The following is a 20705-nucleotide window of genomic DNA, read 5'->3' as shown; positions in this document are numbered from 1 at the left end:
ATTCTGGACTTCAAGCGCTATTACAAAGCTGTCATCAAGACAGCATGGTACTGGCACAAAAACAGACACATAGACCAATGGAACAGAATAGAAAGCCCAGAAATAGACCCTCAACTCTATGGTCAACTAATCTTCAACAAAGTAGGAAAGAATGTCCAGTGGAAAAAAGACAGTCTCTTCAATAAATGGTGTTGGGAAAATTGAACAGCCACATGGAGAAAAATGAAATTGGACCATTTCCTTACACCACACATGAAAATAGACTCAAAATGGATAAAGGACCTCAATTTGAGAAAGGACTCCATCAAAATCCTTGAGGAGAACACAGGTAGCAACCTCTTCGACCTCAGCCACAGCAACATCTTCCTAGGAACATCACCAAAGGCAAGGGAAGCAAGGGCAAAAATGAACTATTGGGATTTCATCAAGATCAAAAGCTTTTGCACAGCAAATGAAACAGTTAACAAAACCAAAAGACAACTGACAGAATGGGAGAAGATATTTGCAAATGACATATCAGATAAAGGGCTAGTGTCCAAAATCTATAAAGAACTGATCAAATTCAATACCCAAAGAACAAATAATCCAATCAAGAAATGGGCAGAGGACATGAACAGACATTTCTGCAACGAAGACATCCACACGGCCAACAGACACATGAAAAAGTGCTCCATATCACTCGGCATCAGGGAAATACAAATTAAAACCACAATGCGATATCACCTCACACCAGTCAGAATGGCTAAAATTAACAAGTCAGGAAATGACAGATGCTGGTGAGGATGTGGAGAAAGGGGAACCCTCCTACACTGTTGGTGGGAATGCAAGCTGATGCAACTACTCTGGAAAACAGCATGGAGGTTCCTCAAAATGTTGAAAATAGAACTACCCTATTACCCAGCAATTGCACTACTGGGTATTTACCCTAAAGATACAAACGTAGTGATCCGAAGGGGCACATGCACCCGAATGTTTATAGCAGCAATGTCCACAATAGCCAAACTATGGAAAGAACCTAGATGTCCATCAACAGATGCATGGATAAAGAAGAGGTGGTATATATACCCAATGGAATACTATGCAGCCATCAAAAGAAATGAAATCTTGCCATTTACGATGACGTGGATGGAACTAGAGGGTATCATGCTTAGTGAAATAAGTCAAGTGAAGAAAGACAACTATCATATGATCTCCCTGATATGAGGAAGTGGAGATGCAACAGGGGGGGTTAAGGGGATAGGAGAAAATAAATGAAACAAGATGGGATTGGGAGGGAGACAAACCATAAGGGACTCTTAATCTCACAAAACAAACTGAGGGTTGCTGGGGCGAGGGGATTGGGGGAAGAGAGGTTGGGTTATGGACATTGGGGAGGGTATGTGCTATGGTGAGTGCTGTGAAGCGTGTGAACCTGGTGATTCACATACCTGTACCCCGGGGGATAAAAATGTTTATAAAGAATAAAAAATTGGGGCCCCTGGGTGGCTCAGTGGGTTAAGCCACTGCCTTCGGCTCAGGTCATGATCTCAGGGTCCTGGGATCGAGTCCCACATCAGGCTCTCTGTTCATCAGGGGGCCTGCTTCCCTTCCTCTCTCTCTGCCTGCCTCTCTGCCTACTTGTGATCTCTCTCTGTCAAATTAATAAATAAAATCTTTTTAAAAAATTAAAAATTAAAAATTAAAATGAAAAAAATAAATAAAATGCAAAAAAAAAAAACCAATAACACCAAAAAACACAAAACTTTCACGAAACCAAAAAGAAAAAAAAAAAAAAGATAGCTCTTTTTGTTTTTAAAATATGAATAGTGCCTCCATTCCAAAACAAATACGCCCTTAACTCGGTGATGTATCTTCAGTCTTGGTGTATATCTCCTCACTCTTATCCCCAGCAGCCTCTCTTCCCTGTCCTCTCACTTCATCTCAAACTTCCTTTCACCACCTCTTAAAGGTCTCTGACTCATTTAGCCTTTAGCAGCAATAAATAAGGATCCTATGGCTACTGTATCACCACATCTGGATCGCAGCTCCTGACATCACCTTTCTCAAGACACCTATAAACTAGTAAAGAAAATTAGTGCCTTGATTTTTGAGATTTTTACATTTTATATTTCCATTCTCAAACCCATTTCTTTTCCTTAGTATCTCAAGGTAAGGATGGATTCAGCTAATAGTTTGGTTTTAACTCAGTCCTGACTTAGAGCTCAGGAGAGTCATTCATTAACTTTTGTAAGAAATATGGGAACTTCACTAACCTGGATTTCTGGACCAGACTTATATCCCTCAGGTAGGCCTGGGCTATTAATATCTTTAAAATCCCCTCATGGTTTATAAAAAAAAATAGCCTTAAAACTGGCCACATAGGCTTTTATTACATGACATTAATACATATTTGACTACATTAATTCCTGCCTCAAGAAGATCTCCCATTCACACACAGTGCCCTGGTATGCTAGCGATTTTATGATATGAACATTGGATGTTACTGATGTGAAGACAGGTCATTAAAAGCAATCTCTATTTAAATGTCAAGTTAAATCACAATTACACATAAACTCACATGGCAAAAGAACTTTGTGGCTGAGATGAAGTAAAACATCTCAGTAGAGGACTATCCAGGATTATCTAGGTGGGCCCAATGTAATCATACCCATCTACCAAAGAGGGAGGCAGGAAAGTCAGAGCAAGATTTAAAGATGCCATGCTGCTGGCTTTCAAGAGGAAGGGGCCACAAGCCGTGGAAAGTAGGCAGTTTCTAGAAGCTGGAAAAGGCAAGGAACTGGATTTTCCTTTAGATAGTCCAGAAGGAAACCAGCCTTGCTAATAGCCAATGGGACTGATTTTGGACTTCTGAGGTCCAAAAGTGTTGAGAATAAAATTGTGTTGCTTTAAGTTAAGTGTTTAAATTTGTGGTAATTTGTAATATCAGAAATAGGAAACTAACAGGATAAACTATACCTCAACAAACCAAAGTTTAAAGAAAGAAGATAATGAAATAATATGATAGTGAAGAAAAGTGCGGTTTGACTAAACCAACTGTCCTGGGTCAGAAACCTGGCTATGGTAAGGTTTGCTTACTTCCTTGCTTACCATTTGCTTACTATGTAATCTCAGATATGTGAATCACTTCTTTGTGGTATGTTATCATCCATAAAATATTTCTAATGCTACCTCCTAGAAACTGTTGTACAGATTAAAGGCTATAACTTACATAAAACACTTAGCTCATCCCTAGCACTTCACACACTTTAAATAAATGGTAGCTATTATTTTATAGAGAGTATCATGGGAAATTTTTATAGTAGAATATGTAACACAAATATGATATTACAGATTTCTCCAGTATCTGCCAAACACTCCTAAGTGGCTATAATCTGATCCAATCTAGGAAAATAACTATTTGGATTCCTTTTCTATTTATATATTGTTTGTATGCAACAGTTATCTGGGAGAATAGTCTCAGGTTACTGCTTTTAACTATTGGATTATAAAAAATATTAGACTGGAATATGTTACATCCTTTACGTAGTCTGTGACCAAATTATCCTGCAAAACAGCTTCTGAATCTAAATCTGTATTTGTATATAAGGAACATACGTCCAACCTGCTTTTCTGGCCCTTTTCTGGGATCTATGTAGGGAACTGGTTCATTCAATGTTCTTGCATTTGTATGAATGAATTTTGCATAATATATACGTCCTCTCCCAACAAATGGTTTTGAATGTTGTATACTTTTTCCAGGTTGTTTGATTTCTTCTTTTTTTCCAGTTACATACACTATACCACCATCTTCTATTTTATGCTCTCTGAAAAATAGAATTACATAATAAGTAATGTATCCCAATGAACATTTTAAGACTGTGTCATAATTGATAAAATAAAAATTAATATATTTCAAGTATCAGTCAAGACAATTTAAGTTTTATTAATAGTTATAAGGGACTTATGCAATTAAAATATGGAAGGGTATCTTCTCATTTTAAACCATATAAAAGATGAAGGGATTTGTGTTAATTATGATTACTCATAATAATACACCAGCACAATGTACAGACTTTCACTTGCTTGGAATAAAAAAAGAGTAGTGATTTTATCATGGTTACAGATCCTGTTTGGAACATGTATTCATGAAGGTAAGTTACATGCTAATTTTAACTCACCTTTTTAAAAAGTTAGTTATTTAGGGGGTGCCTGGGTGGTTCAGTAGGTTGAATGACTGACTCCTGACTTCAGCTCAGGTCATGATCTTGGGGTCCAGGGATCAAGCCCAGCTCTTGATTCTGACTCAGTTCATGATCTTGAGACTTCATGATCCAGCCTAGGGTCAGGCTCCTTGCTCAGTGGGTGGGAGTCTGCTTGAGATTCTCTATCTCCCTCTCTCCCTGTCCCTCCCTCCCCCACCCCACACACTCTCTCTCTAAAATAAATGAATGAATCTTTAAAAAAAAAAAAAAAAGGGGGTTAGTTACTTAGTAAATTCAGTCACCTGGACAAGGATAGCTATTTAATTTTAAAAGTTCACCTGGCAAACTTATAAAAGGTACCAAATGACCACTATTATTTATCTTTTCAGGAAAATACCACTGTGGAGGCATGAGAACAATCACTTCAATCTCATCATTTTTTGCTTTTAATAACTAGACTGGTACCAAAGTGAACATTATAGAATTTTTTTTAAATATTAAAAAATGTTTAGAAGCAATTTATAGAAATTTTCTCCTTTTAAATAAAGAGTGGTAGACATGATAAAAGGCAGTATTTTAAAATTTCACATACTTGGAAAGTAAAGGAAAGAATGAAACAGATTAATGTGAATACTTTTTACATAGAAGCTTTTAAAATTAAAGCCCTGACCTATGGAAGGTAAGTAAATAAGATTACAAATTTATAGAGAAAATGAGCAGTTCTGCTTAGTCTTGGCCCTGAAAATATAACCCCTCCGTTACTTCAAAACAAAGTCAGGTTCATCTTTTCTATCATATCATTTTTTAATGAAAACCCCCAAATGCATTTGTGTTGCATTTATAGTGAATACTGCTTCCTCATCAGCTCTGAGGCTGCAGGACCCAGCTCCAGCTAATCTCTTCCAAGGCAATGAGACCACTCTCCCCTCAGTTCTCCAGACAGCACACCTGCTTTCAGTTCCCGGACACACCAGTTATTCAGGACGTGTGCACACAGTGTCCCCTCTGCCTGGGCAGTTCTTCCGTGGGTCCCTGCACCACTGGTCCATTATCTTTAAGTCTCTGCTTAAAAGCCATCTCCTCAGAAGCTTTTCCTAGATTTCCCCCTTTCTGCCCCATGTAGTCTCTATTTTAGTACTTTCTTTCATAATACCATGACTTATAATTTATGTATCCAGTTTTGTTTTGTTTTTTTTTGGTAAGCACTACAAATACCCTTTACTGGTCAGTAGCTCTCCATAAGGGTGAATGAAGACTGTGTTTCTTTCATTATTATGTAGCTACCTGGGGAAGCATCCTGTTCATCACAGTTACATGGACCGCCATTATAGTATTTGCATATTCTGGTCAATCTGCTGGGTTATTTTTTAGTCTGGTTTAGTGTAACTGTATACACCCAACCCCCACTCCAATATAGATACAAACAACATTCAGCACCCTTGGACCCTACCTCCCTGCTGCCCAACACAAATTGCTCTCTGTAAAGGTTTTGGAAAGACTGATTACCAGTCGAGTGTGAGTAACTTCTAAGGCTTTTTCTATTACCTTTAAATAAACACTTATATCTCTGGAAAGGTCATGATTGATTTTATTATAGACATCTGACATCAGTTTTTCCATCTGCTTCTCATGGTTGTAACTCAGCAATATACTTGCACTGGCATCACATCCTTGAAGGGACGGACTGTGGCTCTATGGTTGCATGCATATGCATTCGTTCAATTAAATATTTGGGGTGTGAGTAGCTATAGATTAACACATAAATGTGAAGTATATGATTCTGTAGTAATTTCTTAATAGAAGGAAACACAAAAATGGGCAGTGAAGAAAGGCAGACAGAGCTGGAATCTCAACTCTGCCATTTAACACCTGAGCCTTGATTTCCTCCTTGGCATGGTAAGGCCAAGAATACCTATTAAGAGAGATGTGACAATAACGTTGAATAATTCATTCTTTCAATAGATTATTTATTGAATTTTGTGCCTGGTGCTGCTCAAGGCACCGAGGATACAGGAGTGACAAAACAAAAATTCCTGCGCTCGCAGAGCTTACATCCTAGTGAGGGAAGGTAGATGAGAAATCAAATAATAAGTAAAACATAGTCTTTTGGGTGGTGTTAAGTGCTAAGGACAAAAACAGAGCAGGGAATGGGGAAAAGGAGTGCATGTATGTGGGAGGGTGGCTGCATTTTCAGACAGGGTGGAGGCTGCATTATGAAGGTGGCAACTGAAAAAAAGAAAGAGGGGAGCGAGCTAAGAGGATATTTGAGGAAGGGCATTCTAGCAGAGTGAACTGTAATTGCCAAAGTATGGCAACAGAAGCACCTGGCCTTAGGTGCTTCTCTAAGTGTGGTCCCAGAAGGAGCTGCATTGTCATCCATTTTACCTTGATAGTACAAATTCACCAGTTCCATCCCATCCCGAGATAGGTTCCCAGGAAACTTAACCAGCTCTCCAAGTGATTCTTGAAGTATGTTGAGAACCACTCTTCTAGTGACAAAAATACAGGCTTTGGAAGCAGACACCCCTGGCCATGTTGGTATTAAACTCTAACACCTTGGTCAATAGTTCTCAAAATTTAGCATACATCAGAATCACCTGAAGGCTTGTTAAAACCCAGATTATTTATTGTTCTCAACTCCAGATTTCTGATTCAGTATATCTGTGGTGGGGAGCCTGTAAGAATATGAGTTTCTAGTAAATTCTCAGATGATGCTGGATTTGGGCGGGAGTGGGGTGGGGTGGGGTGGAGAGCACACTTGAAGAATCACTGCTAGCGGGGAGGCCTGCGTGCTGGAGCAGGGTGCAGTCAGAGGGCAAGCAGCAGATAAGACCAGGTAAAGGAAAAGGGGCAGTTTGTGGCGGTCTCACAGGCCACTGCAAGGACCTTAGCTCTTACTCTGCAAGGGCCCATGGAGAATAGTGATCTAACCTACGCTGTAAAAAAAAAGAAGGAAAAAAAAAAAAAGACCTCTCCCACTGCTAAGTGGAGAACGCACAGAGGCAAGGGGAGCAGCAGAGACTGTTACAACATCCAGGTAAAAAACGCTGGGCCAGCGTGCGGATGATGCTGGAATTCTGGATATATTTTAAAGGTAAAGCCTAAAGAATTTGCTAATAATTTAGATGTGGGGAGTTAGGAGTGGAAGATTCCATGGGACTTGAAGACTGTTGGACCCGGCAGCGCTTGTAAAGCGCCTGACACACAGTGGGTGCGGGGTAAGCAGTGTGTTTTAAAAAGTATTCCGGTAAGCGCTCAACTACTAGAGATAGGATGGAAGAGGAAAAGCTCTGATAGCGCTCCGAGGACCCACCCCTCGGGTCTCACTTCACCCTCCCCGAAGGAAGGAAATAGTTTCAGAAGGGGAAATAGAAAACCAAACCCCAGCACTTACTGCTGCTTATCCTCCTTTTCCTCCATGGGCTCCTGCGGCCTGACACAAGGCAGCGAGGAGCCTCACGGGAAGATCTGGGACTAAGCCCTGCCTGGAAAGGGGCGCGCGGAGGGCCGGGACTGTGACTCGTGCGTTGCTAAGCGACGGCGGGCTCCCGGCGCGCGGCCTTGGAAACCGGCAAGGGGGCGGAGCCGGAGCGCGCAGGCGCAGTAATCCGGATGGGCTCCGCAAGCTTGCGGGTGCGGCCGCCCGACCAGGCGGGGGCAGGTGGTTGGGTCTATGGGCGTCTTTTCCGGACCCGCCCCGGGCTGAACGCTGTGTGTTTGAACTTGGCCTTTCCTATCGGTCCGGGCGGAGTATTTATTAAGGCCCACGCTGGCCTTGGCGATCAAAAAGGGGCGGTTCCCAGAGCCTCCCCCGCGGCCCTAGGCTCTGGTGCTGGAGGCTGTATTGCTTGCGTATCCGCGGAGCCTCGCAGGAGGCCTCCCCGGCGCTGCCCACGTCTGCCGGAGCTGGCTCCAAAAGTGCACGCAGGCAGGAGAGAAGCTTGTTTACGTGAACCGTTAAATACTGTGCAAGTAATGATTGCTGCTCCTGGGCTGACTAGTCTTTGCTTGAAAAAGCTTGGCTGTCGCTGTTCTCCACGATTTCTGGCAAATCTTTCCACGGCCGGGCAGCAAGCATTAAAATAGAGCAAGGGAACACTCATCTCCTGCAAATGAGACTCCCCGCGGTGTGTGCATCTGCTCCAGCTTGAATGGGGTTCAGAACCGGGCGGAGGGAACTGTAGGCTATGGCAGCAGGTTGGGGCTGGTATTCCTAGCGTTTATCTAAAAAGAGCAAGTTCCTGGGAAAAGCAGTTGATGACTTGCGTCCACCTTCTGGCCCCCGATTTTCTTACTTCATTTCACCATTGCTTCCCAGTTTCCATTACCAGAGCCAAATTTCTTTGGCATCAGCCGTCGTAAATCTTGTATTTGCCTGGATAATGGGAAAAGAAAAAACCCTTATTGGGTTGAATTCTGTTGTATAACCAAGCTATGCTTGTGCATGTGTTCTGTAACCCAGAGCCAGTATTAATATGTATTTACATTTACCTGGAGTAATGTGGAGAGAACCAAGTCTGGTCGCCGGACTCACTGTACATACGGGAGAAGAATATATGAATAGAAGTTTGATAGCTAGTTACCTACACAACTAAATTGGTAAAAAGAAGTGGAGTGTGTATAAATACATGTGTGTTTGGGGAATAAGGATTGGGTGGGTAAATACGTATGGGGAGAGTGGGTTGAAAACCCCCAAATGGGAAAACTAACAATTGAGGTCCTGCTTGAGAGCCAGCTATTTGTTCAGCACCGTATGACACCATGTACTTACTTGGTCACCGTCTCTGGGGGCATAGGCCGTTGGGGGCAGTCGGTGTTTGAATCCCGGTTCCACCCTTTAGTACCTGCTTCAGTTGGGCAAATGATCTATTCTCTCTAAGCTTCAGTGTCTCCATCCACAAAAAGAAAATATTTCTTTTTTTTGATTTTTAAAAAAAATTTTAATAAACATAATGTATTACTAGCCCCAGGAGTACAGGTCTGTGAATCACCGGGTTTACACACTTCACAGCACTCCCCATAGCGCATACCCTCCCCAGTGTCCATAACCCCACCTCCCTCCCCCCAGCAACCCTGTTTGTTTTGTGACATTAAAAGTCTCTTATGGTTGGTCTCCCTCCCAATCCCATCCTGTTTCATTTATTCTTTTCCTACCTCCCAAACCCCCCATGTTGCATCTCCACCTCCTCATACCAGGGAGATCATATGATAGTTGTCTTTCTCCGACTGACTTATTAAAATGAAAATATTCTTAAGGTTGTTCTCCAGTGAGGATTTCTCAATACAGGCAGAGAGTACTGACCGGGGTGGGTGGGCAAGCTTGTGGTCAGTCCCTGGTCATTATTAGCTTGGGTTTTGACTGAGAAATTTGATGGGATATGCTACCCCATGTCTTTAAGACCTAGTCAATTCTCTCATAAGTCCCCCTAATATTGATTTCATCCTTCACCAGTCTCTTCAAGCTCCTAAAACCACTCACCTTCAGGGACAATCCCAACTGCTTGCTGTGAAGAAATGAGGACTTTAACTTTGTCCCTTTCAAAGCAAATTCACCTGCATTCAACAAGATGACAGTTGTTTGTGTTTTTTTTTTTTTGAGTCACATAGTATAAGACTAAAATCTAAATATATCTATGTCAATCTCTTTCCAATTGTTAAGCAGTTCATGTATATGCAGATGTATTGAGGGATGTAAGAAACATTTTAAAAAGATAATTATGCCTACCACAGAGAAGCCACAATCTGGTTAGGAATATAAGAAATAGATACTGGGAAAAGTTGTGAACAATGACACATGATACTAGTATGTAACTGGTAGTCATAAGTGTCAAATTTCAGTGCTGAGGATAATACGGTGTTACAAAAATGAGCCCATTTTTTAAAAAATGCCAATTACTTATGACTGGTACATCCTCTGTAAGGCACTGCAAAACAATGCAGATTTTATAATAATAGTAACTTTTTATGGTAGAAAAAGCACTGGGATGTTAGTTTTTTCTACTACGAACTAGCTGCTCTGACCTAGGAGCAACACTTAAACCTGTCTGCTATAGATTTTCACTTGTAAAGGGGAAATAAAAAAGGTCAGATGAGATAATCTCTATGATCCCTTTCTGTAAAATATAGTGATTCTACTGGGAAATTTATGTTTGAAATCAGTGAACACACTAGCCTCAATAATACATGTAATTTTCTCGTGTTAGGTAGTTTGGATTCTTGTCAGCGGAGAATAATTCAACGTGGTTTACTAATATTGTACAAGTTAAAAAACCAGTGCTATTTGAGTGAGAACACCATATGTGAGGAAACACAATAGGATAGAAATTGCTCATCCGAAATGTTATAGATGCAGAAAATTGTCAACACTTTTTTTCAAACCATAGGAAAATGCCAAAAATAATGAAGGTACAGTTGTATAACTTGAGAGGAAAGGAGAGTCCGGCTTCCTCTCAGTTCTTTCTTCAGTCATGTGATACCCATGAGGAGCTCAAGAGTATGGCATCAAGCCAAATGTATCTCTACTTTTGTTTTTAAAGATAGTTCATTTGCCTCATTTATATGTATTGTATAGGTTAAATGAGAAAACAGAATTTATCCTGACACATAGAAATTACTCATTAAAACTTGGCTGTTAGTTTTCTGCCTGTTTTTATAATTAGTAGACAGTTCTCAAGTACATGTATTATATTATCTGTTTTTGTCCTTATTTTATTACCTTAGACTAATACTTTTTTAAAGATTTTATTTATTTATTTAAGAGAGAGAGGAGCAGAGAGAGAGGGAGTCCCAACGTGGGGCTCGATCGGAAAACCCTGAGATCATGACCTGAGCCAAAATCAAGAGTCAGCTGCTTAACAGACTGAGCCACCCAAGTGCCCCTTAGACTAAGAATGCTTTCAACCCAAAATATACATTAATTTGAGGGCAATGGAAATGAGAAATGTTAGTGTTAGGTTTACCTTTGAAAATTAATAGGTTCAAATGAATTATAGGTAGGAAAGGAGCCCTGAGTTTTCCTCTGGTCTAAGTTTAAAACTAAGTGATTTATATTGTACTTTAAAGAGAGATAGATGATAAAACAAGCAGGAGGTGTTACATCAATTAAAAGGTAAAAGTCCCTAGTATAAATCATGTAGATCATTCTAAACAGATCTATGCATGAATATGTTTATATTCATATAATATATGCATAAAAGTCTTAAGTTTTATGAGCTCTCTTGAAATAACTAAAGCAATTACAGGCAGCCTGGTTACTCCGAAATCGTGGTCAGAAATCATGAGTTTGGCCATTTACCCCATTGAAGGAAGAAACCTGTATTTTATGAGTTCAGAGCTTCTAGTGATCACTGTAATTTCATGACTCAAGGTTTATTTTCAAATAATCCACCTATGGTACCTTACATAGAAGCTGTATAAATGAAGGATGAATGAAGGTGGTCCTAGGCAGTTGTTAGTAAAGGGCCGTGTTGGTACTATCGTGATGTCTTCAACTGAGTGGTCATGTAGTAAAGATTTATTGAATGAACAGCTATGGACATATTGCTTCTTGAGAAAGGAATGCAAAATGAAACATGGTTGAGGTGGTTACCATTCTCAAAAAGTTAGGAATCCCTAGTCTAAGCTAATTTTGATGATTTTCTGTCATCTAGCATATTTTGGGGGGCTGTTTTCCTTGTTTGCTATGAAGAATTCCAGAGATGGAGTAATGACTTGCAAGGAAGGGGATCACATCTTAGTATCTGATTATTGAGCAATCCAACATATATTCCACACCTTGTAAGTTCTGGCCTTTCCTCACTGGACCATAAGATTTATGGTTGATTCATTTAAGGTTCTCAGCACCCAGGAACGTACCTTGCAAACAACAGACCTTATCAATGAAATTAACTCAGAAAAAATACCTAGAAAAAACAAAATATATTATACTACTTTGAGCTTTTCAGTGTTTTTAATGGACATAGGTAGTAATTGTTTAACAACTTCCTTAGAGAATCTCCACAATGTAAAACAGGTAATTAAAACTACCTTCTAAACTAAGTAACTTAAGTTTTTCAATTCCTGAGAAATAAAATCTACCCTTGATCCCTTTGATGATACAACTATTCTCTGTACTTGCCCTAGGAGAGGAGAACTCATGTTTACTGAAATTCAGGGTCAGAGCTGAGCTTAAGCCCTAGTTGCATTTTTAAAGCTCTCTGACTCTGCGTAAGCTATTTAAATTCTTTGAGCTTTAGATTTGGACTATGTCTCTTATTAATCTTTAAAAAATAATTGAATGGTGCTCACGTAGGTAGCACGTATACTAAAAAATAAATGAATAAGATCCCAAAAGAATAGGGATGAAAGAACTTACCTTGTAGGGTTATTGGATCAAATAAGGCAAGTGTAAAGCACCTTGCATAAAGTGGGCACCCAAAAAGTATCGTTTCCCGCAGCCTTGCCCTAGCCTTATTCCTTGGTGGAAGCTCACCCAGCTGGAAAGTGAAACAGCGAGGATTTGTTTTTAGATCAGTCTTTTTTACACTGACCGCCTCTGCCTAATGTTTCTCTACCTCTTGTTTAAATCATGCCAATAAAAATGGAACATAAAATTCAAAATAGGGTCTTCCTAGTGTCACTATGGTGTGAGAATGGGTAAAAATAACTAGAAAGACTAAACCCAGCAGATGTTTCAGGAGTGAACACCTCCAAAACAGGAAGGCTCCAATAGGGGTGGAGAACATAACAACCATCAGAGAGGGGGCAGGGCTGTAAAAAGTGAATGTTTGCACCGTCTACTTACAAACTGTCACTATACACAGTGCATCGTCACCAACGATGCTCTGATGCTCGAGCTGATGTCGAGGGCCCCTGTTGGTAAAACAGAAATAGTAGTAATCCAAAAATGAGCTCATAATCGCTGGTTGCCGCAGCTCCTGGTGCCACACTGTCAGCTTTTAGCGATGAGCTGCTGAGTGATGATCATTTTTTTTTCTTCTTTTTAAGATTTTTATTTGTTTGATGGAGAGAGACACGGCAAGAGAGGGAACACAAGCAGGGGGAGTGGGAGAGGGAGAAGCAGTCTTCCTGCTGAGCAGGGAACCTGATGCAGGGCTCGCTCCCAGGACCCTGGGATCCCAGCTAGAGCCACCCAGGTGCCCCCTGATGATCATTATTTTTATATGGATGGGTAGACCTATGATAAATTTAAAAATGCTTTTCTTTTTTAGTACATTTGAAGAGTTAGGAGAGAAGCTCCCACTTAAAGAAAAATGAGCGTTTTGACCTCGAAGTTAGAATATACCTTAAAAAAAAAAAATCATAGGTAAGATTTTTAAATAGAAAAGTACAACACTTTTAATAAGGGGAAGTTTACTTCAACTACCTCCTAGGCACATCTTTTCAGTCTGACACAGCAAATCAACATTTCACAAGTCATTTCCTTTATCATTCTAACCTATCCCCTTTCCCTTATGTAATTATATAATGGAATTATATGCTCCAAGTTAAATATATTGGTGTTTATAAGCTTTTCAAGAGTTTGGAAACTTAGCCTTTTTTTTTTTTTTTTTTTTTTATCAGTAGGGTAAGCTGGGAGCAAACTTCTTGATTTAAATTTTCTTTCTTTCTTTCTTTCTTGCTTTCTTCTTTCTTTTGCTTTCTCTGCCAACATTGTTTTAAGGCATTAATAATGGGTTGTAAGATTCAGAAAAAGAAATCTCTCTTTTTTTTTTTTTTTTTTAGGATTTTATTTATTTGACACAGAGAGAGAGATCACAAGTAGGCAGAGAGGCAGGCAGGGGGGTGGGGAAGCAGACTCCCCACTGATCAGAGAGCTGTATGTGGGCCTTGATCCTAGGACCCTGGGGTCTTGAGGAGAGGCTTAACCCACTGAGCCACCTAGGTGCCTCAGAAAAAGAAATCTTAAAGGATTTTCCCATATTGTAAGAGAAGGGAGACAGCATTAGAAAGAAAGCTTCTGTTTCTGCAGTGTTTTGCCGTGTAGAGAATGGAGTGGGGAATGCCGTAGTCCGTTTTTTCTCAATGTTAGTCAGTATCATGGGGACTGCGTGGGAGCCGTGCAGGTTGTGCGGAGCTGCCACCATGAACAGAGGCCTGAGCACCCCTGACAGAAACCCAGAGGGCAAGTCTGACCTCTCAGAGCTTCTGTGCTTTTGTCCATACATTGGGAACCAATACCTACCCTATTGGCCGCAGCGATTCTAAGGGAGCTATTGCACACCCAAGATCTTTGTTAAAGCACCCTTTATTATATGCATTGGTTGGGCCATTCTAGGGTCCTCCCTCCCTCTTGGGGTGAGTTGCAAGGGAAAAAGCAACTGCCCACAGCAAACTGTTAAGTACAGTTTGCATCAGTGTCCACTTTGGCCATAAACTCTTCTGCAAAATTTGTATTTCCTTTTGCTTTTTGTTTATATTTTAGCTTCTGCTCCCTTGTTGAGCCTGCTGTGAATCCTCATTTTAAGCTATATTTCATCTGTGTTAAGACTGTTAGACTGAGAAGCCCACCTATAAGATAATCTGCTCCAAACTGTCTATAGATGGGCCTGAATAGAGTAGAAGATGGGACCAAGTAATTAACTTTTTAGGCTTTTGCTTTGAGTGGAATATAGTTTGATTAGCTTGGATGAGAACAGAAAACCTCACTAATGGGAAAATACAGTGACTTTAATTATGTTATTTCCTTAATGAATGTTTGAGGTTATACAAAATAAAATCTATAGAAGCCATATAATTTCATCTTGGCTATACTTCATGAGTTTCTATCCCAAAGTTAGTATTTTCTTTCTGTCCTTTCCTATTCATATTTGTAAGAGTTGGGTTTTTTTTCCTTAGAATTACTACTCTTTAAACTTTTTACCTTATCTAAAAAAATTTTTATACTTCTTAACAGATCCATTATGGTTTTTGTTGCTGTTGTTATTGTCGTTGTTTAGAGAGGAAGGGGGTGGGGGCAGGGAGAAGGGCAGAGGAAGAGGGAAAGAGAGACTCCGAAGCAGGCTCCAAGCCCAGCCCCACGCAGACTCCATCTCACAACCCTGAGATCCTGACCTGAACTGAAATCCAGAGTCAGAGAGTCAGACACTTAACCTTCTGAGCCACCCAGGCACCCCACCCATTATGATCTTTTATTTTGAACTGAATATGGATAGAACTGAAATTCTACTTATTTTTAATATCCTTTTTGCTTCTCATTCAGTTTTGCAGGAATATAGCATAACAGAAACCTTGCCCTAAAGTTGGAACCACTCCTTGATGACATGACTTTGAGCAAGTTTTACCTTTCTGAACCTTCATTTCCTCATCAAAAAGTGGTAATAATGATTGTCCCTGTCTTACTCCTAGTGTTTTTCTGAGGCTGACCCAAGATGGTCCGTGTGTACTACGTGACACATGGTAGGTGCTCAGCCACTTATCTGTCAGCATTACCATTAAAAAATAAATGTCTTAAGAGTTGACATTGTTTCATACTCCTCTCTTTACACCCAGCCTCAGCCACAGTGCTTGGGATCTGGCATATTCTTGTTAGATATTTCCTGAATAAATGACAAAAGTACCCAGTAAGTCTTACATAGTCCTCGTTATTGGTTTGCCAGCCCACAGGTTTATCCCTGCTTCTGGAATTTTTCACTAAGAGTTATGGGTACCAAAACTTGTACTCCTGGAGTGTTCTGAAACCTTGGTATTTATGCAAGAAAAGTTACATTTTTAAAAATCAGGCTGCATATTTTGGGGGCATATTTTTCAGCCCTCTTTTGGCTTTGGACTTGGCACTCTTATGAAGCATGGCTCTTCACACTGGCCCTACTGATCTCACAGCTCCACAGTTTGGATCCTCTAGTCCAAACAGTATTTTACCATAAACCATCCTCATTTCTGCATTACTCTGTTTACATATCTAGTTACCTTACCTAGACTCTGTTCCCGCCTGTTTGGAAAAGGGGACTTTGACTTTTGTTCATGGTTTAAAAGGAAGCTGTTGCTGCACTTCCAGTATCCCTCTCTGCTGCACTTCCAGTATCCCTCTCTGCAGAACACACTTGCTGCACAGACTTTCAGGACTGGACGCTGATTGGGGCCATTTTACCAGCAGGGGGGATCACTGCATTAAAGGTCATTGCTCAGGGTTGGTGCACTTCCTGTCTCCAGGAACTGGACAAACCAGAAAGGGTCTTTCTCAGCTAGCCTGGCCAATTTAACACTCCATTCTACCTACAGCTGGATGGAGCTGATGAAGCAGTTGTCAGAATCCTGCAACTATTTAGAGAGGGTCTAGAACTCAAGGGAGAGCACATGAGGAGTAAGAGGGCTTGCTTTGGCCTCCTACTTCAAATTAGCTTCTGTAATCTAGCTTTTAGTCATAGTCTACTTTTACTCCATTGTTGAACTGGGTCCTTGTCCAGCTCATGAAATCATGACTTTGTTTGCTGTTGGGCTGTCATCTCTTGTCAATATACTTCTTTGGCAGAGAATCCCAAATTCTTTGGGAAAATTTGGAAAAGAATACCATGGCTTTAACCAAAGCGATGTGTAAAACCAAGCCCTCAATGTCCTTCTCCATCCAGTCCAACCTAGTTCACATAAACGTTTTAGACAACCACTGTAAGGATCTTCTTCTAAAGCTAGATGTTCTGCAGTATTAAGAGAGTTAGTCTATTCTAATATTCTCCCATTCACCCTGTTGATGAGGGCGAGAGTCCAGCCTACAGTTACAGGGATGGCTGAACACCTGACTCCTGACACTGGACAGACGACACCATCCACAGTTTACTAGACACACATACTCAGAGCCACAGAGATGGACACCATGCCCAGCAGGTGGGGGTTGTTGCATCAACAACGTGATGAACACCCCGTAGCTCTAGGAGGCAGGCTTTGTAGTGTCAGGAGGATAAGGTCACCCCTGGTTTCCCCTGGGAAATGTGATTGGCTTGTTTGACTAATTTGGCAGACTGGCAGGGAACTAAAACTTGTTATTCAGAGATAAGCAGGAAGTGCATCTGGTCCCTTGGAAGGGAGGTTGTTAAGCCAGTGAATCTTTTCCCTGGGAGTGGAGAAAGATTTGCCATTGGGTCATCCAGTGTCAAGGCAGCATATATATTGGACCTTAATTTTTTAGGATTCACACCACACAGATTATACTAACATAACATCATTCGTTCATGACCTTGGAATTTTACTCTAGATGTGTGTTTGTGAAGGTCGAACTTCCCAGTAAGATTGGGCGCTACTCAGGGAGAGTCAGCACTTAAAAAACCATGAACATTATGGTTTTGAAAAACATGATTTGCATTAAAATGACCAGTCCTATCTCAAAGTGATTTTGTCAGTTTTAGTTCTATGAATACCATTTAATACACCCAAGTTCTGTCCTTGGACGTGGTTAATTTCTTAAATGTAGCAAAGCTTTGAGCCCTAAAGGATGTGCTTGGTAGAATTTAAACTTGTTATCAGTGAAGAGTTTGAACTCATGGCTGGCAGCTCCGCCCACGTACTGCCCTCGCACTGCTGAATTCAAGCCCTGTGATGTGCCTAGGATTGACAGCTCTACACAGTTAGAGTTACCCCCAATTGCTGACATTCTGTGAAGAGCTAATGTGGTTTTTTTCCACTCTGTTTTCAAACAATGGGTAAAACAATAAAACAAATGGAACACTGACATTCTTTTTAAAATCAGAGTTAAGCTAAGGCCTAAATACCAGAATGCTGATGTCTCAAATGTATTATTCAGGCCGCATATTTTAGGCACTAATGGGGCCCATTAAGAGGTCTTATTGTTGCTAAATTGAAGCAAATTGGTGTGAAGGAGGAAATGTGAGGAGGTCGTAGACAAATTGAAAGAATTGACAGAATATCCCCTCCATTTTCTAAAAAAAAAAAAAATCTAACATAAAGTCTTTTATTCATTTCAATTTAAGTCCATTAAACTGATTTTATTGTTCTACTTTATTAAAATATTTGTTAAATTCTATGCAACTGTAAACACAAAGCTCTTCCCCTTATAACTGTGATATAGTTAGAAAAATGATTGAAAATTTCAAAATTTCACTGATTTTTATATTGTCAGAATAATCCATTCCATCTCTAAGATAGAATGGCTTTCTTGTACTTCTTACAAATAATCCTATCTAGATCCATCACCGTACAGAGGAACTATTGTTGTAAAGAAACTACTCCTTTCACTTGCACATGAAAATTTGAAACCAAATGAGAGTTCCATTTTGCTCAACTCTTCGTTGGCATAGAAATTCCTACCCAGAGATGAACCCTGCTTCTATTAAGTGCTAATTCAGTTTCTCTACTATTAGAGTTTAATTCTAAAAACTTTCTGGTGAAATCACCACTTAAAATTCTAAATTAGGTATTAGGAATTTGATGTACACATGTTTTCAAGAGGGTTTTGTTTTTTTTTTCATATTATAAAAGAACACATGCTTACTATAAAAAAATTTGGTAACCATAGGTATAAATAAAGCACAATTTGACCTGCTAGAGACACCAGTGTTCACTGTCAGTGGATTTGTTTCCATGTTTCCCTCATCGGTCTAGAGCTGTGCCGTCTAATATGGCAGCCACTAGCCACAGGTAGCAGTGTCTCCCTAAACCCTAGTCTGTGTCTTCTCTTCAGCAAGGCCTCCACACACTGTATGGATTCCTTCTTTCTGCTCCTACAGTCTGGAAATTGCATCTAGGTAGAAAATAATGGCAACTGAAGGGCTCACCTCATTTGTTCCCCTTTCATCGGGATCTCAGTCCTGCGTGGCCTGTGGCCCGATGTCTGGAAACAGTTCTGTATATTTTGTGCGTGTTCTAGAATTTACCATGGGAGGTTAAGTCTAGGGCTTATCACTATATCACAAATGATAGCGGAAGTTGTCACCTATGTGTTTCATAACATATAGTTGATTATGGGAGAAATGTGCATAGGGAATTGAAAACATCTTTCATATATTTTCATGAAGATCGAGTCTTTTGTCATCTTAGTTTAAGTCTTTGGGGGACTATTTCTTTTTCTATATTTAATACAACAAACTCTTGAGCACCTACAATGGCTATGCTCTATCCTAGGTGCTACAAATACAGCAGGGTACAAATTTACATCCTGCTCTAAAGTAGCTTACATTAGGATGAAAACAATAAATAATATGTAGACTATTAGACAGTGATAGGCACCATGGAGAAAGTGAGAACTATCTAGGGGAATGAGTGACAATTTAAATAGGTGAGCAGAGAAAGGCTGGTTGATAAAGTGACATTTACCCAGAGACCTGGAGTAGTATCTGTGGATGTCTGCGAGAAGAGCATTTAAGTCAGAGAAATTACTAAGTGGAAGACGTGCCGAGGATCCCTGGAACTAGCAAGGAACACGAACAAGGTCCATGAGGCTGGAGCAAGTGAGCAAGGGAAGAGCGGTAGGAGATGAGGTCAAAGACATAGCGGAGGCCAGATTGTCTGATTGTAATGCATTGTAACCATTGTGGCTTTTACTTAAAATAGATGGCAATCGGAAGATTGTAAGCCAAAGAGTGACACAATCTCATTTCTGTTTTAACAGTATCACTTGGCTTATGTTGAGCATAGGCTGAAGAAGGACAAAGGCAGAAGCAGGGAGTTCAGATAGGAAACTATGAGAGCATTGATGGGTACTAGGGTCGGGTGTGTTGCCCTGCAGTTAATGAGAAGTGGTTGGATTTGAGCATCTATTTTTTAGCTGGAAAATACAAAGGAGAAGAGAGGGAATGGTCTAACGCTCTCCTATGTGCCCACTTTCTAGTAGATGTCAGCTCGTGTTTAATCTTGTTTTATCTATACCTCAGCCACTGTCTGCCCCTCCCTTCCTCCTACTGGATTATTTTTAAGCAAATTAAGTATATTTGGAGAAAGAGATAACAGGGGAATGAATGAAAGAGAAAAGTCAAAGATGACTATCTACCCCCTCCACCCCCTCAGAGTTTTTGCCCTTGAGCAATGCCAACTGTGGTGTGTCACCATCAACAGAGATGGAGAAGTCTGTAGGAGGGACTATCAGTGAGGTGGGGAGTCTGTCGGGGGAGTAAATTTGGAACTCAGTGTGAGACATGAATATTTGAGATGTCTAACAGAAGTCCGGTTGGCAATGTTGAGTAGGCTGTTGGTTTTATGAACCTGAAGTAAGAGAATAAGCCTGAGTAGGAAATGTAAATTTTGCAGTAATCAACATGCACATGATATTTAAAGTTAGGAGATTGGAGGGGCACCTGGGTGGCTCAGTCAGCTAAGGGTCTGCTTTCACCTCAGGTCATGATCCCAGAGCTCTAGGATAGAGCCCCCACATGGGGCTCCCTGCTCAGCGTGGAGCCTGCTCCTCCCTTTGCCATTCCCCCTGCTTGTGCTGTTTCTCTCTGTGTGTCAAAGAGAATCTTTAAAGTTATGAGATTGGATAATATTGCCAAAGGGATGAGTACAGATTAAGAAGAGAAGATATCTAGGACCTAAGCTCTCAGATCCTCCAATGGCACAAAGTTAGAATAGGAGAAATAACTA

General features: G+C 40.5%; 1 protein-coding gene across 1 annotated transcript in view; it reads right to left on the bottom strand.

Annotated features, from left to right (window-relative positions):
* C9H2orf73 (chromosome 9 C2orf73 homolog) overlaps positions 1 to 8102 on the bottom strand; it is a 50402-nt gene extending 42300 nt beyond the window's left edge. The window contains exons 1-2 of the mRNA XM_059187668.1: positions 7576 to 8102; positions 3602 to 3803 (exon numbers count right to left, since the gene is read on the bottom strand). Of these exons, the coding sequence (XP_059043651.1) occupies positions 3602 to 3803; positions 7576 to 7601 (228 nt within the window). The 5' untranslated portion in view covers positions 7602 to 8102. The remainder of the gene's footprint in view (positions 1 to 3601; positions 3804 to 7575) is intronic.
* Positions 8103 to 20705: the final 12603 nt, after the last annotated feature.

Source organism: Mustela lutreola, chromosome 9, assembly GCF_030435805.1.
Source record: "Mustela lutreola isolate mMusLut2 chromosome 9, mMusLut2.pri, whole genome shotgun sequence".
NCBI classification, from domain to species: domain Eukaryota; kingdom Metazoa; phylum Chordata; class Mammalia; order Carnivora; family Mustelidae; genus Mustela; species Mustela lutreola.
The sequence above is the reverse complement of the archived record's forward strand: the minus strand, read 5'-3'. Positions and strand labels throughout refer to the sequence as shown.